This window comes from Tasmannia lanceolata, unplaced genomic scaffold (genome assembly GCF_043159265.1).
Source record: "Tasmannia lanceolata isolate RefF3 unplaced genomic scaffold, GAP_Taslan_0.1 ptg000016l, whole genome shotgun sequence".
NCBI classification, from domain to species: domain Eukaryota; kingdom Viridiplantae; phylum Streptophyta; class Magnoliopsida; order Canellales; family Winteraceae; genus Tasmannia; species Tasmannia lanceolata.
This window is the reverse complement of record NW_027518693.1, coordinates 9,564,930-9,590,057: the sequence shown is the minus strand read 5'-3', so window position 1 is coordinate 9,590,057 and position 25,128 is coordinate 9,564,930. Positions and strand designations below refer to the sequence as shown.

The 25,128-nt window shown below is 39.7% G+C and overlaps 3 protein-coding genes and 1 long non-coding RNA gene across 4 annotated transcripts; 2 read left to right on the top strand and 2 right to left on the bottom strand.

The window, feature by feature from the left end:
* Positions 1 to 5,763: 5,763 nt before the first annotated feature.
* Positions 5,764 to 6,913, bottom strand: LOC143848899 (uncharacterized). Its single transcript, XR_013235502.1, has 2 exons — positions 6,662 to 6,913; positions 5,764 to 6,583 (listed from the first exon to the last, which is right to left on the bottom strand). It is a non-coding gene; the product is annotated as an uncharacterized LOC143848899 (long non-coding RNA).
* Positions 6,914 to 10,421: 3,508 nt separating this feature from the next.
* Positions 10,422 to 11,596, bottom strand: LOC143848423 (protein PHOSPHATE-INDUCED 1-like). The gene has a single exon (XM_077357370.1). It carries the CDS (start codon positions 11,493 to 11,495, stop codon positions 10,572 to 10,574), a length of 924 nt encoding a protein of 307 aa, XP_077213485.1. The 5' UTR covers positions 11,496 to 11,596; the 3' UTR covers positions 10,422 to 10,571.
* Positions 11,597 to 15,472: 3,876 nt separating this feature from the next.
* LOC143848424 (protein EXORDIUM-like) lies at positions 15,473 to 16,664 on the top strand. The gene has a single exon (XM_077357371.1). The coding sequence runs from the start codon at positions 15,592 to 15,594 to the stop codon at positions 16,513 to 16,515; it is 924 nt and encodes a 307-aa protein (XP_077213486.1). The 5' UTR covers positions 15,473 to 15,591; the 3' UTR covers positions 16,516 to 16,664.
* A 3,801-nt stretch (positions 16,665 to 20,465) lies between these two features.
* LOC143848248 (protein PHOSPHATE-INDUCED 1-like) lies at positions 20,466 to 21,619 on the top strand. The gene has a single exon (XM_077357145.1). The coding sequence runs from the start codon at positions 20,527 to 20,529 to the stop codon at positions 21,466 to 21,468; it is 942 nt and encodes a 313-aa protein (XP_077213260.1). The 5' UTR covers positions 20,466 to 20,526; the 3' UTR covers positions 21,469 to 21,619.
* Positions 21,620 to 25,128: the final 3,509 nt, after the last annotated feature.

The following is a 25,128-nucleotide window of genomic DNA, read 5'->3' as shown; positions in this document are numbered from 1 at the left end:
ATTTTCGGGTCCAGGTCAACATTTTGTGACCCGTTTCTAAGTTGACTTGGGGTCAACCCAGCCCGTCAAAACTGGGCGGGTCCGGGTGGACCCGCGCGGGTGCCCATTGAAGTGAAACAAAGTAGTTTTTCCATAATTGTCATATTTCTAAACCTCTTCTTTGTAGTTTTTTTTCGTAATTGTCATATAAAGTTACCCTTTTCGGTACTTTTTTCTGTAATTTTTCTACTGTACAGTAATTATTCTGTAGCCAAAACTATAGTGCCTATGATTATTATTGCTAGCTTTTTTCGCTACTTATTATTGCTAGCCACCTTTACAGAAATAGTATTTCCATGCAGTTTTCACCACATCTAATAAGATAAATCTCTCAACACATACAATTGAAAAGGATGGGCGAGAAGTAGCATTTGGAGAAGGTGGCTAGCAAATACCTTAAAAAAGGAGAAAAAAACCAGAAAAACAAAAATTTACTAAAAACACGGGTGACCCGCGGGTTGTACGGGCCGGGTGCGGGTCCAAACTTAGTGACCCGTAAAATTTTCCGGGTCATTTTGATCCTGCCAGTTTGACCCGGACCCCGGACCCGTACGGGCCAGGTCAAACCCGGCCCGGCCCGCCCGTTTAACAACCAAAAACCCACCTTCTTGAATAGAGAATGGAGCCTATTTCTGAAATCTAGGCGCTCAAACTTATAAAGTTAGGTATGTTTAATATTTGGAATTTAGGCAGCTACGCAAGATTCCTCTGGTCACTGTTTTGCAGGCATTTGCTTCTAATTAATGTGAGAGGGTCTACGATTTTATAACTAACAACCAACCATATTTTCTATGTGGCACACGTGCATTTGATCCGGACCGTTGATTTTGCAGGGGACTCCCGATTGTCGAATTTGGTCCCGTGGTTACCAAACATCATCTATACTGCATATTAAGCAAAGCCTCCTCATACTTTTCTTTTTAGGGGCCAGTAAAATTTTTATAACTTTAGCTTAAGGTTTCATAAATGAACATAACATAACTCTCTCTCTCTCTCTCCGACCTATCCGTGGAAAAAAAATCATTTGTTTGACTTCACTTAGCAGAACTCTAAACAACACCTTAGAGACATGTGAACCAACTAATTACTCCAAAAGATTGTGCTGTTAGAGTTGGTATTATTTATGTTAAAGTACATAAAAGATTAAGGGCCTGTTTGGATGCCGAGAAGATTTTGATTTTGATTTCTCTCATTTGCAGCCCATTTTGAGTTGTAATTTTGATCCGGATCAAATCCTTGGACTTCCAAATTATCATCGTCCCCGTTTATGATGAGGACGGGGATGATGATAAAATATTTGAACTACATGGTAATGTTGGGGAAGCCTTTCAAAAGGAAATGATTTCACTTCAAGATAATTTTCTCGACTATCTTAGAGACAATAATGTTCATTCTACATGTACGGTGTACAAAAAATTTTCCTCGTTGGTTATTGACGGCAGGAGTTGTGAAAACATCCTATCGGAGTCTACCACGACCAAGTTACAAATTAACTTCACAGATCATCCAAATCCCCACAAGATTGTATGGTTGAAATGAGAAAGCGAAGAAGATTTGTAGGATGATAATGTATCGAATTCGAGGGCGAATTCTTCTCAACAGGGAGTGACTGATGTAATCCAAAAATTAGCAGCAAATTTTGAGGATGGTTATTTTAGGAAGATTCACAAATGGAAGTTTCATAAGTGGAAAATACGAAAGTTTCTGTGAACAAGGAACTATTTTTAGAAGAAACTTGCAAGTTTACATGGTGGAGTTATTGGAAATGTGTGTTATTGGAAACTTGCAAGATCCTACAATCTTGAAGATTTGGGAAAATGTTACTTCCTATTCTCTTAATATTTTGTTTCCTAAAGCTGAGTTATCATTTTCTTATTTAGTTTGTTTTCTAGATTTGATAAGCTATAGTTGCTTTTCTTATTTAGTTAGTTTTTAGCCTAGGGAAAGTTTAGTGTTTTAGGTAGATATGCCAATATAATTTTAGCTTCTTTTTAGATTTTGGAAATCTTTTTGAAATGTAATAAAAGAGATGGAGGATTAGAATTGGGGAGTTTTTGAGATTGAATAAAATTTTATCTTCACGGCATATGTGAGATTTCGTACGAGTTCTTCTTGTTACTTGTTCTTTCTTGGTTTTGTTTGATCTTGGTTTTTGGGCTCTGCCAGTTAGCATTAATAAAATTTTGAGGGTAATTTTGTAAACCATTTCGGATCGTGACTATCCAATGGGCATCTGTGGCGTGCCCATGCACAATCCAAAAATTTTCAGATCCCAGATTTGATGATCCGAAATATGCCCATGAATCCTATTCATATGTTTAGATCTCGTTCATTAACGTTCGGATTCAGACGATCCATCGGACTGTCTGGATCCATTGACACCCCTACTCAAAATCTCTACCTATCTCTCTGCCAAAGGACAAAATAGAATCCATCACAACTGGAAACCCTAGATCTCTTCATTTTCATCAAGGTTCTGCCATCTCTGATCATGATGTGGACATTTGCTCGGCTAATGGAGTGATTCTTCATTAATTTCACTCAGAGATAAGAAGAAGTGAAGAGAAAAGGTAATTGTTGTGTCTTAAATTTTGCTTGATTTGAATATTTTTCCATAATTTGTGAAAATCTTTCCTTGATGTCACTCAACAGTGTTTGATTAAGGTTCTGTATGGAATTTGTGACGATTTTTTTTAATGATCATTTGATAATGTATGATGATTATGTTTAGAACAGTTGTAATTTTTCTGTGATTTGTAAAATTTCCCCTTCCATATATAATAGTATTTTGCTTGGAATTTGTTGTAGCTATTCCTTGATCTGTGATAATCCTATTTTGATGATCATTTAATTTATTATGAATAAGATTTTGTTCGAAATTTGCAGCATTTTTTATGATGTTCATTTAATAAGCATAGGATTATCATTTTATTCATGAACTGGTGATAATTCCACAGAATTTGTGATGATCTTTTTATGATTTGTAGTTACCTCTTTGTTGATTCCCTTATTACCTGGTAATGAGTAAATGATTGTCTTTACATGAGTTTTGGTGGCATTTTTTTTGTTAATTTCTTTTGATGATTTTGTAATAGAAAGAAGTTTAAACTCTTGAACATAAATTTTAATGTGAAATTTGATGGATCCTACTTTTGATGTCTTGTTGAGTTCATGCCTTGCATTATTTCGATGCTTATATTGCAAATGCCTTTTGTAAAGAAAGACAAATAGAGTTTTGGATTAACAAGTTTGCTTCGTTTTGTAATACTTCACTTCTCCTGTTCAAGATATTCACTTTGTTAATTTGCAAATGGAAAGGATCTTTGGAAAATCTGTTAAATGTTCAAAAGTGTTTGTCTCCAGTTTAGGAAAGATCCTCCTCTAGTGACTCTTATTTTCGTTGTAACATATGATGATCCTTATTGGATGTTTACTGAATGATACATAGGAATGATTCTGTTGAATCAATTTGTGAAAATGATATCTAGTTGATCGTGCTAGAGTGTGCATCTGTGCATGTAGTCTTTCTTCTGTGAACGAATGCGAAAACTGATCATGCTTTAATGTGAAATAGAGAACATGAAATGTGGTAGTGAACCTTTCTTACTATCATAGGTATCAGGAATAATGTTGTTCCATCTGTTGAATGGCTTGTATCAATTATATCAAGTCAATATATCATTTTTGTGAACATCCTGATAATATGAAAATCGTTAGCTTTTCTTTGTTGCTCATTCATTGGCATGATTTTCTTTAATGCTTCATCAGTGAGTGAATGTGGGAATAATTCAGCCATGCCATGTTTAATACTGGGTAACATAGTTGATAATCGTCATTGATATATGATCGAATTCAGTCGTCTTTTTTTTCTTCTTCGATTGATCTGTGAAGACTTAGGAGCTGCAATTAATCTTTGGACCATGGTAGCACCCTTGCTTCTTAATGTTAGTACCATCATGCTTTAACAGGCCAGCAAAACTAGATTTATCTTGCTACACTCACATGTGTTGGAGGAATCATTAAACCCTTAGACTACTTCAAAAATCTGATCCTTCACTTCAGTTCAATCCCTAGTTAGATCGAAATGGTTGTGATGCAGTCTCTAAAATTAGACCATTACCTTATTGGTTCCTTAAGCCATTAATGTATCCATTACAATGTTCTGCTCATGGAATGTGTTTGATTTGGACCTTCTCCTACTTCCAAATGGAAAATTCAAGTGTGATGTCCATGTCAAGCTGTTCCTTTGAAGTTGTTTATGAGTGTTTAGATTCTGCCCTTTTTCCTTGTATGACTTGTATTTACCCCACCTATCTTGTTAATTGTACAAACTAGATTTATCTTCTTTTTTTTAATGCTGAAACACAAGATTGTGCTGGTAGGTCTGCTCATTAGGCTTTGGAGATTGCTCAAAGTACCCATATTAGTTTTAGTGTTTTGCAGTTCATGAAGTTTAATTTAGTTTTCTTTAGCTTCATACTGATTCTGCACTCGGTAGCTCACTGATTTTGGCTAATTGAAATTACCTTTTGATTTTTTTTAGCTCTATTTATACCCTGTTTTCAATTCTAAGCTCATACTCTCAGGATCACAGAGTTCAATATAATTTCCTTGATTCTCGAGCTGAATTATTCAAGGGTTTAAGTCATTGTTAAAGGATGAATCCTCATAATTTTCTTTAGGTCACAGTTCTTGGCAACAGTAGTTATGGATTTAAAAGATGACAATTTTGTGTCCTAGTGAATAAGTCCATGGTCTGATTTCATAGTTTTACATTGAATGTCCAAAATGTACACATGTGATATTGGTTTCGATTACATATTCTTGCATGCTTCCCATTCTTGAAATTCAAATTCTCATAAAAATTCAATTCCGAGGGAAGTTTTTCAGGCTACTACCATTCATAGAAAATATCACTATACATGTGTTTCTCTCATTTTTAGATAAAGGAGTGCTATTTGCCATATGTGTTTAGCTTTTAATCTACTTGCATCTAATTGAAATTAGGTATTGCTCTCTGTCCCAAATTCACTTGTTCACAGAGTGTTCATGGCCCATTCGTCTACTTTTGGTCCCCTTTATCAGATTTTTACTCCAATATTATAATCTCTGGATTTCGATTTTAATGCCAACCTGTATATTACATCCTCCAAGACTGCATTTTGCTCCTGATTCTACACATTTTAGCGCCCGTGCTATAAAGGTTGAACATTTATCTGATCTATATTGTTTAACGATCTATATAGACACCACAGATTTTAACGATGTCTGAATTTTGTCAGCATGCTAAAGAAAACATCGTTAAAAAAACCCAAATTTTTTTAACCAAAAGATGGGTTTTTTTTAACCAGTTCATGTTTAAAAATTGGTGCCTCCTTAAAAAATCTCCCATATTTCCAGGTTTTAGAAATCTTAGCATGCAGGAGAGATTTTTTAAACCTGATTTTCTAACTTAAAATCCAAGAAACGCTGCGAGGACAGCAGCAACAGCCTGATCATGAACCCTCTTTTACACTGTTTTCAAGCTAAAAACCTTGATTCTAAAATCCACATAGCCAAACGGCCCCTAAATGAGGTGTGTACTGTGTACCCACAACAACATTACCTCTTAAATAATTTGGCAATGATGTGCAGGGGATAATTGGAAGGAATAATTGGAAGGAACAGGGAAAAAAGAACATTTAATAGCATTTTAAGGATTCCGATACCTAATTAGAAACAGTGTAAAACAAAAGAGTTCCATTACTAAAACAAAGGAGTCTAAACATCATTTCAAAAAAAAAAAAAAAATGCCACTGATTCCCGGTACGTGGCGTATGGAGAAATGGAGTCCATGAGGTGCATGCTTACTAAATATCCCCCCAAAGACCAAAAAATAGTTGGAGAAATGGAATCCATGAGGCGATAAATGCGTCCATGAGGTCTTACCAGGAGCAATGAATTTGATTTTGGTAAGCAGCCTAGTGAGTTTCCTAGCTTTATTCATGAGTCTTAGATTTCAAATCAATACTCATGAAAATATTCAAGAGCAATGAATCTTGCCAGCCAACTCAAACTTTTTTGGAACACAATATCTGGGAAAGATTCTCTCTGGTATCAGTGGGTTCACAAGAAATATATCAGGGGGCGGAATATTTGGCTAATGAAGCCCCCTAGCAAACCCTCCTGGGGATTCAGGGGTTTATTTAAATCTAGAGATCAAATGGCCAGTATATTTGTTATTCTACTGGAGATGGGGATGGGATTGATTTTTGGAAGCAACCTTGGCACCGGAATGGGATCATCAGTCATAACGCCTCTTTTGACCCCTTCTCTAACCTCTTTCCTGCAAACTATACTGTCAAAGACCTTCTCATCAATAGGGAATGGGATGAAAACATGTATCTCCCCCAACATAGAGAGCTTGGCAATATCCTTGATAAGACTGTTCTCAACTTGGGGACAAAAAACTCCGCAATTTGGAAACCCAATCCTAATGGGAAATTTACCTCCAAATCTGCCTGGGATTGTATTAGATCAAAGGATCCTAAGCCTCCCTGGACTTCTACAATTAAAACAAAAGAAAAAGAAAAGACCATGAGAAGGAGAAGGAAAAGGAAAAACAAATTCAAGAAACATATACCAAAGAAGAGAACAGAGAACTGCTTTGGATGTGAAAAACTTGGACAAGACAGGAAATATTGTCTTCGCCAAACGAAGAATGGTTTGCTCCGTGCCAATGTAATTTAATTGATGCTGATTAGATTGCTTCGTGACAGAAGTAAACTTGGTGGAAAATCCAAAAGAATGGGTAGTGGATACTGGTGCTACTATGCATATATGTGGAGACCGAAACTCTTTCTACAACTATTCTACCGTTGAAGGAGGGGATCAAGTTTTCATGGGCAACTCATAGTCCTCTAAAGTCATAGGCAAAGGATATACTTTTTATGATGTGCACCTTCGTAAAAGATCTAGACCATTCATTGTTAGGCCCACCAACAATTTGTGCTCAAATCGTGAAGAGAGAGTAGTAGTTGTGGGCGTAAGTACTAGTGTGGCCAACCTGGTTCAAAGATCGAAACGATTCACTAATATTCACTGGTAATGCCCCACCAAAGGTTCACGTTGAGAGAGAGAGAGAGAGAGAGAGAGAGAGAGAGAGTTGTACCGGTTGTGGCCACAACCGATAAAGGGGGTGCATTTATCCAATAAGGGGCTGAATTTGTCACTGTCTTTTAGAAATTTTAAATTTCTCACCATCAAATAGTTTATTAGAAATTTGAGAATTATTCTTGAAATTTTCATTTAAGTTGGATTAAACTGAAAAAAGTAGAACTGTTGAATTATTGGGTAGTTTTTAAAGTTTAAAATGGGCCCTAAAAGTAGGGCTGCAACTCGAGCCGGGTTTTACCCGACCCGCATCAACCCGACCCGAAAATAGCCTGGGTTGGGTTCAGGTTTCATGGGTTTCGGGTCGAGCCGGGTTGAGCATTCAAAAGCCCGCATGAATCTCGGGTCGACCCGGGTTTGAAGGGGCCCGACCCGACCCGACCCGAGTTACATAAGTTATAGTATGTACATTTTTTTTCTATTGTTAGTTAAAAGTTAAAAGTGAAAACCCATGCACCCATTGTTACTGTATGTGAGTGTAATTTCTGCTTCTATGAGTTGAGTTGATTCAAGTGTTTGATTTAGCATTGTTTGATTGTAATTACAACATTGTTTGATTACAACATTGTTTGATTACAGCATTGTTTGATTCAAGTGTAATATGAGTGTAATTACTTCATTGTTTGATTCAAGTGTAATGTGAGTGTAATTTCTGCTTCTATGAGTTGAGTTGCCTTGTCAAACAAGAATTTTTAAAAAATTGCGTCAACGTGAAAAAACCCGACCCGACCCGAGATTTATCATGGGTAGGGCCGGGTTTGGGAATCGTGGGTTTTCCGAAAAAAAACCCGACCCGACCCGAGATATTTCTCGGGTAGGGTTGGGTTCTCCAAAACCCGACCCGCCCAACCCAAGTTGCAGCCCTACCTAAAAGGATAAAATTTAGGATCTATTTAAGAATTTTGCAATTATTTGGAGAATTATGTAACTATGGCTATCTTACTCTTGGGATTGGCTACCCTGCTTGGATCTTTGATAGGCTGCTCTTGAAACCTCCTTACATTTGGCTCTGAACATTAATGGAGGGTAGCATACCTATCTATTCCCATGACTACTGAAATATTTGCAAACAAAAAAGGGGATCACATTCCTTCGAAGAAGGTAAGGTTACCTTTAAGACTGGATGGGTTTTGAAGAAAAACTGCAGGCTTTAACGACAAAAACCCACGACCTCGAATATAGAATGAAGTCTATTTTAAAATCCAAGTGTTCAAACTTATAAAATATTAGGCATAATGTATGGATTTTAGGTAGCTACATAAGATTCCTCCGGTCTCCATCTTGCAGGCACTTGCTTCTGCTTAATGTAAAAGGCCCTACAACTTTATTACTAACGGTCAACCATATGTTTTATGTGGCACACACTGCATTAAGTCCCGACCATTGTTGTTGCAGGCGACTCTCGATGGTCCAATTTGTTCCCAAGCGTAAGCTTTCATAAATGGATCAAATGTGGTCTTTCCCTCTCTCATCGTCCACCTAACCCTGAAAAAAAAAATCAATGGCTTGATTTCTCTTAGTGGAACTCCAAAGAACAATTTAGGTACCAAGAAGCCCCGATCATCCAATATGTGATGAACGACACAATCACGCATCAAAAGATTCAATCACATACACGTGGGACATGGGGAACAAAGGAAAAGTAAGTGCTGAGAAATCTGTTGGGCAAAATCCAATATAATCGTGTACAAAAAAATAGAAAAATAGAAAAAAAGAAAAAAAGAAAAGCAAACAACATGTTAAACGCTGAGATTTACGTGGTTCGGCCAAGATTCCTACATCCATGAGCAAGAACACGATCCTCATCATTTTGAACCAAAATTATAATAATTACAACGGGAGTAATCGGCAAACTTGCAAACCACAACTCTTTCCCTTGCCCTCTCAACTGAGACCGTACACAAGAGTAACCCGAGAAAAAAAACCAAAGAGAAAAACTAAGAAAACTTTATCTCACTCTCTGCCCTCTTGGCCTCCATGATTTTGGTTGTGTGATATAAGAGGTTTTTACCATAGGCTTTTAGAAAACCTAAAATTCAACATTCCTCTTTTGGTTTCCTTTTGGCAACCCCTAAGGAAATTAGTTCTGGGAAACAAGAAAACTTTGTCAATGGCAAGGTCCTTTAAAAATTTTGGGTCTCAAAAGGGATAAGGCTAAAAAATGGGCGAGGGCTCGGCCCATGACTAGGTCGAGCTCTAGGCATGAGCCAATCAATGGGTCTGGCCACTAGACGACAACATCGATATCGCTCATAGTTGGTCATGAATGTGGCTGAAATCAATTAGGGCCCATTTGGATACCTCAAAATGAATAGATCCGCCAGCTCATGTTGAGAGAGAGAGAGAGAGAGAGAGAGAGAGAGAGAGAGAGAGAGAGAGGGGGGGGGGGGGGGAAGGAAACTGGCAGATCTGTGGATTTCCAATTACTTATTCCCACAGCATATTTGGAAATCTGATTTTTTTCAATGTTAGAATTTGGAAATTAAAGAATTTGATCCGGTTCCAAATCACAACACAAAAAGGGCAAATGTGAGATATCCAAATCCAAATCTTCTCAGCATCCAAACGGGCCCTTAGGGAAATGATTTAAAAGTATTTGTTTTTAACCCCTTAATAAAATGATACAATGTGACACCAATGGTACCCATGGTCGGTTCCATGCGGCCAGAATACAACATTGACCCAGTTCCTGCACGATGTGCCTATTCAAATTTTTTGTATTGATCCTAGATTTGTATGGTGGGTCTCAGTATCAAGTTTGTGATCAAAATTTGACAATACATACAAATCCCCTAGAATAAAATTAGAAAGATTTTCCTTCAAAAGAAAGAAAGGACTTACTATCTTTGGTATTTGATATTTGATTTTCACAAAGATTTTTATTAGTCCTTGTGCATTAACCCCCCACATCATCGTTTCTTTGATAACTATCTTAATCTAATGTGATTGGGTCTACACTAATCCATATATTTCTGGTTTATTAGGTACACCAATTTGCCACTATAACAGTAGTCATGACATATGGGTTTGAATTTACTAATATCACAGTAGTCATCTCATCAATCCAAATTGCACTTTGATTCACAATCAGTAGAAGCCCCCAAGGAAAAATATTTCACTGGAGTTGTGGATTAATCCGACATATGTGCATAATTTTTCGAGCAATGAATATGATTTTGGTAAGTAGCCTAGGGGGACGATCAGAGTTCAAATCGGTCCTCATGAAAATATTGAAATGAAAAGCAAAGTAATTTGCATTTCTATTATTCCGTCATGGGAAAAAAATAATGAATGAAAGAATTACAGTATCTCGATTCTCTGTCTTTATGCTATTATTATACACACTAGATTCGTGCATTAACTCCTGCATCATCGTTTATTTAAACCAGAGTCGAACACGAAGAAGTTGCAGGGTCGAACATGGCAGGGAGCAGGTACCTCCTCCCGTTTGCCCCTTGCGCATTGTAGCTAGCACCCGTGCTGGGGTCCACCAAAGACTGTCCTGCGTAACCAGGATAAGCCCCCTTTCCGTAGACCCCCGGACAAGCCGAGACTGCTTCGAGAGGTGCATCTGCAGAACCTTGGTAGTAGCCGTTCCCGAAGGGGTTGGTCACTGTTGCGGCCATAAGACTGGCTATGTTTATGACCATACCGTCCAAGCCCACGTCGTTGTTGGGTGCGATCAATGGGGCCGTCTGGGGTCCATAGATGGGTTGGTGGAAGGGCCACGCGCATTGACCCGGGCACTGAGTTTCCGAGTTGCCCACCCAAATGTAAGCAAATTTGCCGGGTTTGTTTGGGCCAGAGGTCTTTGAAGAGCCGTGGGTCCCGCACCGGCTCATGCAGAATCCCTCGACCGCCACATCAGCTGATGTGAGAACAATGTTGATGGCATTTTTTTGTTCCCCTCTCGCTGCTAGAAGTTCCAATTGCTGGGTTGTGAGGGATTTCCCGAGAGAGTAGTTCTCGTCCAGGATCTGTTTTCCAAAGGTGAAAACGGGAGATGGGGTTTTGGTTTTGGAGTGGGTGTAGTAATTTTGGGTGGTTTTCCACCAGGTGGAGACGGATGGGTTTTGGGTAGTTTTGGAAGAGAGAGAGGTGAGAAAATCGGATACGATTGCGCGTTGGGAAGGGGTAAATTTGCCGTACCAGATGAGATTGAGAGAGATTGGGCCTGTTAGGAGAGGACCCTTGTGGTATTCCATGAGGAGAGGCTGATCCTGCACCAATGAGGTGAGTTTTCTTGCAGCCACGGATGAATGGAACAGAGAGATGAGGACGAGTAAGAGCTGTAGAAATGCCATTGCTTGATCAATTTGGAACAAGAAGAAGGGACTCGATATAGGAACTCTTTTTTTGTTTGCTGTGGGGGTATGAAGATGAGGGAGATGATGAGATTGTTAGGGGGAGATGGGTTTATATATTGGCGTTGTGGGAAGGGGCAAAGAGTGAAAACGAAGGTGTTTAGAAAGAGAGGAAAAAGGTGATAAAAGAGTCAGTAGATAGCCAACTGTGTTACGCGTTTCTTTATTAAAAGCAATAAACAGCTCAGACAACACGGAAATAAAATACGTGCTACTAGAAAACAAAATGAACAGCTTGGAAATAGCTTTATAAGTTGGGATTTGATAAGCAATTTTGCCCAAGGTCATTTTGCTGCTGACTTTTGCATTAGACAGATGTTAACTGCAGGTAAGAATGGTTAAGCAGGATCACAAGTTGGGTGAGGAGGATTATCTATCTGGGGTCGGGGGTTTTTGCTACAAAAACGCAAGATTTAGAAATCCGACCCTACTCGAGAAAGTTTCTCAGGTCTGGTAGGGTCGGGTCGAGTTTTTTTAATGGCTATCAAACTTTGTAGGCTCTGGTAATCTAATGGTTACTATTATCAGATCAGTGCTAACTAGGTAAATCCAAAATGGTGCTTGCGAGGCTATGGCCTCAACTCTTAGTCCCTGTTCCTTTTCAGATTGTTGCAACAGATTGTAGGCCCCAAACTGATTATTGGACTCCAAATTACGTTTAGTTTGGAGTACAATAATCGGCTTAGGGTCCACAATCGGCTGCAACAATCCGAAATGTACAGGGCCTTAATATTGAGACAGATTAGTTGATTTTAACAATCAATGATTTGGATCATGCAACCTAGAAACAACTACAAGATCAATGGTCCAAATCAATGTGGTAGATCATTGATAGTAATAATCAATGATCTAGATTGTTAGGACTTGAAAATAAGCAATCTTAATTAAAAAGCTTTTTCTGTTCCAAACGTCCATTTACAAAACAATTATCTAGATCAATATCAGAGCGCCACTGCTAATCCAACTAGGGTCCCATCTTACACAAAAAAACCAAATAAAAATATTACTGGAACACACTGTTTCTGCAAGGAAAGCCTCATATCATCTTCCTCTTGATTCCAAATCTCCATTTATCCCACAAGCTGAAATGGAGCCAATATGTTAAAAGCTTGCACTCTGATCCAGGCCTGCCACTCGAGCTCTTCTTGCCAACTTCTCTTCCCAAATAATGTATGAGAAATTGGTAAATATTCTAGAAATTTTCATTATGTAAAATAGACTTGATAAATTGTAGCTGTTGAATTATTGGGTAAGTTTTAAAGTTTAAAACGTGGATTCGCCACCCTGCTTGGGGCTCTTCTCCACAGTTAAAGAAATCCGTGGATAAGCTGCTCTAGGGACTGGATACCCGGCTTGTCTTGAATAAATCCCTGAATTCGGCTACTTTGCCTCTATAATATACCCTATCCATTTGGAGTTGTTCTTCACAAGCCAAAAAGTCGTCCGATAATTTGTTCTTAGGATTGGGGTAATTTTATCTTCAATAAACCTCTAAATTTGGCTGATTGGCTCCCCTGCTACAGTATATTCATTGGGGCGTTCTCAATCTGAATAGAGGATACAAAGCCTATCCAGCAATAAAATAAACCCTTGTTTTGCTATCCAATGGAGAACAACCGCATCGTGGAGTCCTTCGAAGAAGATGATGTTGCTCTTTGACCTTCAAAACCTCTGCTTTGGTTTTGAGAAAAAATAAAAACATGTCACTAGGAGTGCAGGGGTATTAACGAAAAAGTCCACGTCCTCGAATAGAGAATGGAGTCTATTTCTGAATCTAGGTGCTCAAACTTATAAAATTATTAGGTATAATGTTTAAATTCTATGGAGCTACATAAGATTCCTCTGGTCACCATCTTGTAGACGCTTGCTTCTACTTGATGTAAGAAGGTCTAAGACTATTACTACTTTAAGTCTAATAAGCTGTACCCCTACTAGTTGAAGACCAATTTGGTCTGGTAGTTAACCTAACCTTATTTATCATTGCAAGGGCAATGATAAGGTCATTTGGAGCCCTCCATAGGTGACCTTTAGTGTTTCATTAGAGTTAGTTGTTTCTCCCATATGAGATAAGCTTCGTCTCATTTGCGATAGTTATCCTCTCGTTTTAGGAGACATGCCTTGTCTCATTAGCACCCCTCTTAGAATAATCAGTTTATGAGTCAGTCCATTAGCATAGGAGCCTGTCCTTAGTTAGAGAGTCGGTCTTTAGATAAGTAGTCTACCTTTTAGTTTAGGAGTCCGTCCTCTAGTTAGGAGTCAGTCTTTTAGGAGTCTGTCCTATCATCATAGGGAGCTAGATTTCTGTCAAACATTTCATCAAGTCATGGATTATGTCCAACCTTTTATCAAGTCAAAAACTTAAAAATATAGCCTTAAGCTTTCTTAAATGGACCTAATGTGCAAGGATTGAGCAAGGTGTTGGCAATTGCCCTCCGCTTGGAATTTTGGCATTGAAGAAGCCAATATTTTAACTTTTATGGGATAAGCAGCTAAAAGGAGGAGTGCTTGTGGCTGCACAGAATATCATTTTGATATTCCATGATGGTGTGGCATTCTTTCCATACTAATTGCCTATGCTTTGTAACTATGACTAAGAAATTGCCCTCACATTAGCATACATGAAAGTCACTTTAAACGGAAAAGATATATGCATTTTTCTTAATATTCTTCAAATATCTTTATAAATAGGGATTCACCAGCGTCCATCGCAAAAGGCATTTCATGGATGGTCTGTTGCATCTGACAGCAGCCATCTCGTGAATGAAGACAAAATTTGTGGAAAAGTGAGCCTCTATGGCTACTGTCAGATGCAACAGACCATCAACGAAATGCCTTCTGTGATGGACGCCACCAAATCCCTTTTATATATGTTCCAAAAGAATCTCTCACCAAATTATTTTCAAATCTAATCTACGTAACTAGATACATCAAAACATGAAAATTCGTGGAAGATACTTAAGTAATTTTTTCGTAGGCATAAAAAGTATATATGAATGAATTTTAAATTGAAAGCAATTTGAATTAAAATTTGTTTGATTTAATTTTCAATTTATAATAATTCATTGGTTATTGTATATCAACTAGAGCAAATGCCTAGTTCCATCCTTGCTGACATGAAGGGGCCATTTTTTCATTGATCCAATATTTTTAAGGTTGGGCATAATACCAATCATATAATCAAATTTTAAAAAAGAAAAAACAAAACAGACAGATATCTTACAACGGGCCCACCTATGTATTTATCTAAACCATTCATGTGTTAGGAGTTGGCCTATTTGATGGATCGAGCAAGAAATGAATGGTTTAGATCATCCAAAAATATGGGCCTCACCGTACCTTTTTCTTTCTTTTTTTCCTCTCCTTGCATATCCACGAAAAATGCACCCTCTCTTCCTATTAAATCTCATACATACAAAATAAAAAGAAAATAACCCATGTTTTTTAACTGATCAGATGGCAGGGACAGTCTTATGGGAGGACTTCAAAACACGTTTATCTATAGTAAAGAGATTTCATATGTTGAATGTCTCATAATGGGTAGTTTCCACCAGTACTTATTCCAACTTGCGTCCCACCTTTAATTACCAAACACCAATGTGTACAACTGTTCTTCTGTTGTGATGATCCACTTGATTTTGGAGGTGGGACCTATCATGAGTTGGAGGAGAAGATGGTCACTGAAAGTCGAAACCCAGCGGAAGCGCTACGTCTGAAAATAGTCAAAGTAGATGAGAATATAAAAGTTATTTGTAAGCTGTTCTTTTTGTTTTCCGTGTCGTCCACTCCTGAGCTGTGTGTAGCTTTTAATAAATAACGAAACGCACCATACAATACAGTTGGCCTATCTCGCTTCTCTCCTTCTAAACACCTTCCTTTTCACTCTTCGGCCCTTCCCACAACACCTATATATAAATACATCTCCCTCTCAGAATCCCATCATCTCCCTCATCTTCATACCCCAAAAGCAAAGAGAAAAAAAAAGAGTTCCTTTGTCCATTCCCTACCTTTTCCAAATTGATCTTCAATCCTTCAAGCAATGGCATTTCTACAGCTCCTAGTCATTCTCATCTTTCTTTTCCATTCGTCCATGGCTGCCAGAAAACTCACCTCCTTAGTGCAGGATCAGCCTCTCCTCATGGAATACCACAAGGGTCCTCTCCTAACCGGCCCAATCTCTCTCAATCTCATCTGGTACGGCAAATTCAGCCCTTCCCAACGCGCAATCGTATCCGATTTTCTCACCTCCCTCTCCTCCAAAACTACTCAAAACCCATCCGTCTCAACCTGGTGGGAAACCCCCCAAATTTACTACGCCCACTCCAAAACCAAAACCCAATCCCCCATTTTCACATTCGGAAAACAGATCCTAGACGAGAACTACTCTCTCGGAAAATCCCTTACAATCCAGCAATTGAAACTTCTAGCAGCGAGAGGAGAACAAAAAAACGCCATCAACATTGTTCTCACGTCAGCTGACGTGGCGGTTGAGGGATTCTGCATGAGTCGCTGCGGGACCCACGGCACTACCAAGATCACTGGCCCACACAAGCGAGGCAAGTTCGCTTATATCTGGGTGGGCAACTCGGAGACTCAGTGCCCGGGTCAATGCGCCTGGCCCTTCCACCAGCCCATCTACGGACCCCAGACGACCCCACTGGTCGCACCCAACAACGATGTGGGTTTGGACGGCATGGTCATAAACATAGCGAGCCTAATGGCCGCAACAGTGACCAACCCCTTCGGGAACGGCTACTTCCAAGGTCCCGCAGATGCACCTCTCGAAGCAGTCTCAGCATGTCCCGGGGTGTATGGAAAAGGGGCTTATCCTGGTTACCCAGGAGAGCTTTTGGTGGACCCGAACACGGGTGCCAGCTATAATGCGCAGGGGGTCAATGGGAGGAAGTACCTGCTTCCTGCCATGTTCAACCCTTCGACTTCTTCATGTTCGACTCTGGTTTAAAGAAATGTTGATGCGGGGGGTTAATGAACGAATCTTGTGTGTATAATAGCATAATGCCGGAGAATAGAGATACTGTAATTCTTTCATTTATTATTATTTTTTCCAAGACTGAATAATAGAAATGCAAATGGCTTTGCATTGCTTTTGAATATTTTTCTCTGTATGGAATTGAAATGTGAGAGTCCATATTAGAGCTGCGAAACTCACTAGGCTAATTACCAAAATCAAATTCATTGCTCTCGAAAGTTATGTGCATAAGTCAGATTACTCCACAATCCCAGTGAAATGTTTTTCCTTTCTCTTTACTCTAAATTGTTAAACTTCTTGGGCTTCTAGTGATTGTGGATCAATGTGCAATTTGGATTGATGAGATGAGTAATGTGATATTAGTAAATCGAGACCCATATTTCATTGTAGGGACCAAAGTTACTCAACTCACCTCAACAAGCCTTTGTCCCAAACTTGTTGGGGTAGGCTAAATGAATCCTTTAGAAAAATTTCATGAAGGAGGTGAAAAGAATCTACCCGGCTCTAATCATGGCTCTACTAGTTGGATTCTTCTACATGGAGGGACCAAAGTTAATGAAAGATATTTCCAAGTTGGGATAGTTAAAAAAAAAAAAGTTGCACAGTTCCACAATTTCAATGGTGGACCAAAGTTATGTAGTAGTAAATTTCGTTCATATACGTAATTGTATTCTAGATATTTGAATGTATTTCAAAAATTCAATCACACAATTTGTAAGGGGTAAAATCTGTCCATTCAATAAGTGCTTGACAAGTGGCACCTATCCAACCTCGACGCCAAACTTGCACCTTATGATATGGCAAGGAAGTCATTTCGCCCACTATTTAAGAATATCAACCCTGAACAAAAGATAAAGTAAGCACGGCAACTTTTAGAAAAGCTCAGAGGTTTAAATAAGAAACTGAGTTCTCCAAGGAAACTCGAAGATCTCATAGATAAATATGGAAATTGACTCTGTAGGAAAGTCAAACAATGAGGAAAGACTCCAAACTAGGGGTGCAATTCGGGGGAAAAATTCGGGTCGGGTTGGGTATCCTTCGGTTCCGGTTGAGTTTTCCCAATACGAGTTGAATTTGGGTCGGGTGAGGGTGAGGCTTGGGCAACCCAACCCGATTGGGTCGGGTTGAAACCCAATATTTTTTTATCATTTTTTTAGGATGAGGCTCGGGTAATAGGAGGAAAGCCAACAGAGGAACTAACATAGGTGCCACTTTTTGAAGGTGACAATGACCGTGCTGTTCAGATTGGTTCACTGCATAGAGGTAAGCCTCGAACCAACCTTATAAATTTTTTGAGGGCAAATTCAGATGTTTTCACCAGATCGGCAGCATATATGCCCGAAATTTCTGCTTCATTAACTTAGTGGTGATCCGAGCTTTAAGTCGGTGAAACAAAAGAGACGAAACTTCGCTCTAGAAAGACAGGGGCAAATTAACAAAGAAGTGGACAAGCAACTGTGAGGCGGGTTTATATGAAAAATTCACTACCCGAAGTAGTGAATTTCCTCTCTCTCTCTCTCTCTCTCTCTCTCTCTCTCTCTCTCTCTCTCTCTCTCTCTCTCTCCGACCTCTCTCTCTCCGACCTATCCTTGAAAATAAATCAATGGCTTGACTTCACTTATTGGAACTCTAAACAACACCTTGCAAATCTGTCAAACAACTAAGTACTCCAACAAGATTTTTTTTATGGGTAAGCTAGGATTTGGCAGGGACCCCGGACGGTTTATTAGATAAAGAGAAGGATGATACATCCATAGGCACAATACACTATCCATGACTCAGAATACAAGAAAGAGGGAGATCCAAAACTCGGGAAGCATATGCTGTTAGAGTTGGTGGTATTTAATCATTAATTTATATTTCTCCACTCATCATCACATGTGGCCCTACTTTTTGGGGTTGGTCATACACATGGCACATGTGACCCATGTTTTGAGTTAGCCGTACAAATGGATCTTTAATATCAAGGAGTGGTTGGGTTTTTAACTCAAGACCTTGGTGTGGCAATAGCTTGTTGGAAAGTTTCTAAAAGTTTAGAGTTTCTAAACTTGATAGAATCCCTAAAAGACAAGGATTGCTATGTTTAGGGCTTGCTAATTTGAGTGTAGCCTTACATGTTTAGTAACCTTTCATGTTCATAGGGTAATCCCTTGAATTTTGAAACGTTTGGGAAGGGAAAGATGACTCTAGTTGCACTTTCTATTTAGGGTCTAATTGCCAAACGAATTTGGGTACTTTAGGAAAACTCTATGAGATGACCCTTGGTCCCTCTTGCCACACACCACAACACTAGAACTTAGAGAGAGAGAGAGAGGGGGGGGGGGAGAGAAGTTTCCCATAGATCTATTGGTGTGCAAGATAAGAAAAGTATCAAGGGGCGTTTCTGGGCCTTCGTCGTGCTTGGAAAAGCTACGAGGATCGTTGGATTACACACCTTCAAGCACAAGCCATGGTGAAAGGTACATCAAACCCATCTCGTTAAAATCAAGTTGTCTCTGTTTTCAATGCCAAAGGCGAGATATATAAGGAAAAGGCGAGATAATTTTTTTCCCTAATCTGCACTGGTATCGTAATATGTCCAAGCCAGCTGCTTAATCTAGCACTGCATGATTCAAGACTCAGATCTCAGAAACTCTGACATTCTAACAAATACTTCTCTAAAGATATAGATTTTATATGATAAAAGTTGCGATGTAGCCATTCATCTTTATGGAGTTACAATGGGCCCACCAATTAAATATGCAAACCATTCATCTGTTGGGAGACGGCCTAACTGATGCATGGGTTAGATCATAAATAATGTGGGCACCACTGTACAATTTTTTCTTTCCCTGCATTTCCACGAAAAAAAGCACCCGTGTATAGGGGTGTAAACGGATCGAATTCGAATTGGATAGTGCTATATCCGAATTCGAATTCGATTACAATATTCAATATCCGTATCCGTATCCGATGGATAATTATTATTCATTACCGAATTCGCATCCGACGGATATTATTCGAATTCGGATATTATCCGTATCCGTTTATCCGGATTCAAATCGTATCCGAATATCCAAATTCGAATAAATCATATCCGAATGTCCGAATTCGTATCCGTATCCGAATTCGATTCATGTCTGTAACTTTAAATCAACTCGTTAAATATCCAAAATTATCTAATTGAAGTTGAATTCGAATGCGAATATCCGCATCCTTAACCGGATATCCGAGTTTGCATGCGAATCCGGATATCCGAATTCGAATACGAATTCGGATATACGGATACGTATGCGGATATTCGGGAGAAACGGATGTACTTGTCGGATTCGGCTATTAAACGGATCAGATGCACCATTTACCAGATTCAGATCGTTAAGAACCGGATATCTCCTAAACGGATTCGGATAGTATCCGCTTGAAGCGGATTCAGATAATATTCGCTTTAAACGGATTCGGATGCGGACGGTAATCGAATTTTTGAATATCCATTTACACCCCTACTCGTGTATCATATTAAATCTTATATACATACATAAAATAAAAGGAAAATACCCCATGTTTTTTAACTGATCAGATGATAGTGACCGTCTAATGAGAGAGTTTCAAAACACAGTCTATCTATAGTTGGGTCCACGAAATGAACAGATCACATAAAAGGGAAGTTTCCACCAGTACTTATTCGTTCTTCCGTGCGTTACGCCTACGTGGTCAAAGATGATGAGAAGATAAAGCAATTTGTAAGCTGTTCTTGTTTTGGTTTTCTAGTGGCACGCATTTCCGTGTGGTCCAAACCTGAGCTGTGTTTTAATTAAAAGAGAAACACACTACACAGTTGTCGATCCACCGTCCCTACATGCTTCCAATCTCCTTCTAAACACCTTCCTCTTCACTCTTCGGCCCCTTCCCACAACACCTATATATAAACTCATCTACCTCTCACAATCCCATCATCTCCCTCATCTTCCCTTTCCTTTTCTTAGCTGATCTTCACTCTATCAAGCAATGGCATTTCTACAGCTCTTAGTCGTCCTCATCTCTCTTTTCCATTCGTCCATGGCTGCTAGAAAACTCACCTCCTTGGTGCAGGATCAGCCTCTCCTCATGGAATACCACAAGGGTCCTCTTCTAACCGGAACAATCTCTCTCAATCTCATCTGGTACGGAAAATTTAGCCCTTCCCAACGCACGATCGTATCTGATTTTCTCACCTCTCTCTCCTCCTCCCCTTCTCCCAAAACCTCCCAAAACCCATCTGTCTCCACCTGGTGGAAAACTACGCAAAATTACTACACTCACTCCAAAACCAAAACCAAAACCCCATCTCCCGTTTTCACCTTCGGAAAACAGATCCTCGACGATAACTACTCTCTCGGAAAATCCCTCACAACCCAGCAATTGGTATTACTAGCAGCAAAAGGAGAACAAAAAAACGCCATCAACATCGTTCTCACGTCAGCTGATGTGGCAGTCGAGGGATTCTGTATGAGTCGCTGCGGGACCCACGGCTCTTCCAAGATCACTGGCCCACACAAGCGAGGCAAGTTCGCTTATATATGGGTGGGCAACTCGGAGACTCAGTGCCCGGGTCAATGCGCCTGGCCCTTCCACCAGCCCATCTACGGTCCCCAGACGGCCCCACTGGTCGCACCCAACAACGATGTGGGTTTGGACGGCATGGTCATAAACATAGCGAGCCTAATGGCCGCAACCGTGACCAACCCATTCGGGAACGGCTACTTCCAAGGTCCCGCAGATGCACCTCTCGAAGCAGTCTCAGCTTGTCCCGGGGTCTATGGAAAGGGGGCTTATCTTGGTTACCCAGGACAGCTTTTGGTGGACCAGAACACGGGTGCCAGCTATAATGCGCAGGGAGTCAATGGGAGAAAGTACCTGCTTCCTGCCATGTTCAACCCTTCGACTTCTTCATGTTCGACTCTGGTTTAAAGAAATGTTGATGCGAGGGGTTAATGCACGAATCTAGTGTGTATAATAGCATAATGCCTGAGAATAGAGATACTGTAATTCTTTGATTTATTATTATTTTTTCCAAGAATGAATAATAGAAATGCAAATGGCTTTGCATTGCTTCTGAATAGTTTTTCTCTCTATGGAATTGAAATGTGAGAGTCCATAATAGTTCTACAAGGAAACTTGAACCTCTCCAAGTTAAATATGGAAATTGACTCTTCAGGGAAGTCAAGCAATGAGGAAAGACTCCAAAGTAGGGGGGCAATTCGGAACAGGTTGGGTATCCTTCGGGTCGGGTTCACGTTGGGGGCTTGGGAAACCCGACCCGAGTGAAACGTGACATTTCTTTATCATTTTTTTTTAGTAACCTTAAAAACTCAGGTTGGGTCGGGTTGAACTTAGGTAAGGTCTGTTCGGGTTGGAACAAAAGGGTTCCTCGGGTTGGTACAGGTTGGACCTCATCAGGTTGGAAGTTGGGTAGGGTCCGGTTCGGGTTCAGTAAATGGTTCCTCGGGTCAAGTTCGGGTTGGCCTCAACCCGACCCGAGTTGCAGCCCTACTCTAAACCAGACAAGTACTCTAAATTGCCTAGGACTCCACCTCTATAAAAGGACTCCCATGCTCAAGGGTATGCATCTAACATCTAAGAGCACTGTCACTCTACTTCTTTGTTGTTTGGATTCTTACTTGTTGCTGATTTTTGACTTTAGCATCAGAGGGTCTTCCTGAAGTCCAAACTCTAGTACCGGTAACGTGTATTCTTTGAGTGCAAGACATGCAACACAAGCTTCTCGGACCGGAGTGAATTTCGGCACCAATACAATTGATTGGCAAACCATACAAATCTATGATCAATAAATAAATAGAAAATTTCGTGTGGTCTATCTTGCAGGTGTGTGGACATGATTGTTGGATTCCAGCCACAAGCCACATGTATGTGATCAGGTTGTTGATTCGCAGGGACCCCTTCATTACACCTTGGATGATCCTGAGTTCCGACCGTTGGATCATGCTAGCCAGGACATATTGGGATACCACTCTAGATTAGAAAACTCTTTCTTTATTTCCATATTTATCTTAAAAATCTTTCTAGAACAATCTTTCTATGTTTAGCTCTTGAGTGTTCTATATAACCACTTGGTGCTCTTTGTAATTCATCTAACAATCTAAAGATTTAGTTGGAATCAAATCTTTTCACAGTATTCGACTTAATTTTTTAGATTAATGGCAGAACCTCTCCATGGAGAATCTTTCCTGTGTATCGATTGGAAATCTAAGAGAAATGTTATCAGCACAACCTTATTTTAATATTTCCACAAACCCAGCTGTCTTTTCTTCTTTAATTGGCTGGTGAGACTTTTATGGAAAATGTAATAACCTTTTGACAACTCGTCCCTGGCTTCCCAAAATTAAAGAACCTAAGTTTCAGCCTTCATTCTATCTCTCTCTCACTCATTCATTTGGTGCTTTTCTTTTCAATCACTGTCTTCACAATGGCTTTGGTTTTGTATGGGGTGAAGTTAAACAGTAACACAGCAAAGCCACTAATTGCTGCAGAATATGTGGGGGTGCAAATTGAGCTTGCTGAAAACTTTCAGATGGGAGTCACAAATAAAAGCCCTGACTCTGTCAAAATGAATCCAATGGGGAAAATTCCAGTTCTGTAAACACCTGACGGCCCTGCGTCTGAGAGCAATGCAATTGTGCGTTATGTTGTTCGTTTGAAAGGGGATTGTGGTTCTTTTGGATTCTCCTTAATTGAATATGGCCAAATAGAGTAGTGGATTGATTGTCCTTCACTAGAGGTGTATATAAATATTGTTGCTTGGTATGGCCCTAGAGTAGGGTATCGGAACCGTGTCTACCTTCCTAAGCTTAGTGTTGTGGTAAAAAACAGTTATTGTGATGTGGCAGTTCAGGAGAAACAAACCTGATCGGATTCTGATCAGAGGTAGGAATGAATGTTGATCTAATCGTCCAATGGAGGGTATTCTACACTTAGATGAGTCCTGCACAAGGTAGCACCCGGTCAGAAGGCCAACTTGGGGGATAGTCTCCGGACGGGCCCTCCGATGCTTAAGTCAGCATATGACATCATCTAGGCCGTACAGAATAAAAATAGTAATGAACAATGAATTCTCGGGTTTCGGACCCTTACCTTTGAGCCTTTGATGGCTATTTATAGTAGGTGGGTGTAGTTGATTTACTTTTCTGCCCCTTTGAGAGGTGTCTCCCTATGATTGGGTGGAATTTGGATTTTTCCCTTGACCTCTAGGGTCAGACCTTTAATTACACTTAGTTAGGGAGGGTGATCAGGGGAATTTGCTTTGAGACAGGTGTCGTGCTGCGGTTGGACCATCGATTTTGGGCCCATCACTTAGGCTACAACTACTGCTTTGAAAAGGGCTTTCACCATTCTAAACACCCACCTGGCTTCAAATACGCATCTTGTTGGTGACAATATAACGTATATCGATTTTCAATCCATATACGTTTGAGGGGGCATGTTAGAATATGTGAGATCCACCGGAATGCATGAGAGGGGGAGATTCAAAACTCGGGAAGCATATGCTGTTAGAGTTGGTGTTATTTAATCATTTATATTTCTACACTCATCATCACATGTGAACCAACTTTTTTGGGTTGGCCATACACGTGGCACATGTGACTCATCTTTTGAATTAGTTGTACACATGAACTTTTTTGGGTTGGCCATACATGTGGCACATGTGACCCATCTTTTGAGTTAGTCGTACACATGGATCTTTAATATCAAGGAGTAGTTGGGTTTTTAACTGAAGACCGAGCTCTTATGAGTGGTTACATAGAACACTCAAAGGCTAAACACAGGAAAGATTAAGATAAATATGGAAATGGCTAATTTTTTTTTTTTTCCTAATCTGCATTGGTATCTTAATAATGTCCAAGCCAGCTGCTTAATCTAGCACTGCATGATTCAAGAGTCAAATCTAAGCAACTCTTACATTCTAACAAATACTTCTCTAAATATATAGATTTTATATGATAAAGTTGCGATGTAGGCAAGCATCTTTATGGAAATACAATGGGCCCACCAATTTGAATATAAAAACCATTCATGTGGGTTAAATCATAAATAATGTGGGCACCACTGTACAATTTTTTTGTCTCTCCGTGCATTTCAACGAAAATAGGCACTCGTGTATCATATTAAACCTTATATACTATACATAAAATAAAAAGAAAATACCCCGTGTTTTTTAACTGATAAGATGGTAGAGACCGTCTAATGAGAGGATTTCAAAACACGGTCTATCTATGGTTGGGTCAACCAAATGAACAGATCACATAAAGGTAAGTTTCCACCAGTCCTTATTCCAACTTGCGTCCCCACTTTAATCACCGAACACCGATGTGCACAACTGATCTTCCGGTGTGATGATCCACTAGATTTTGGAGGAGGTACCCATCCATAAGTGGGAGAAGATGATGGCTCATCCAAAAGTCAAATGTCAGTGGAAGCGTTACGCCTACATGTTCAGAGATGATGAGAAGATGAAGCAATTTGTAAGCTGTTCTTTTTTTGTTTTCTAGTGGCACGCATTTCCGTGTGGTCCAAACCTGAGCTGTGTGTGTGGCTTTTAATATAAAAACAAAG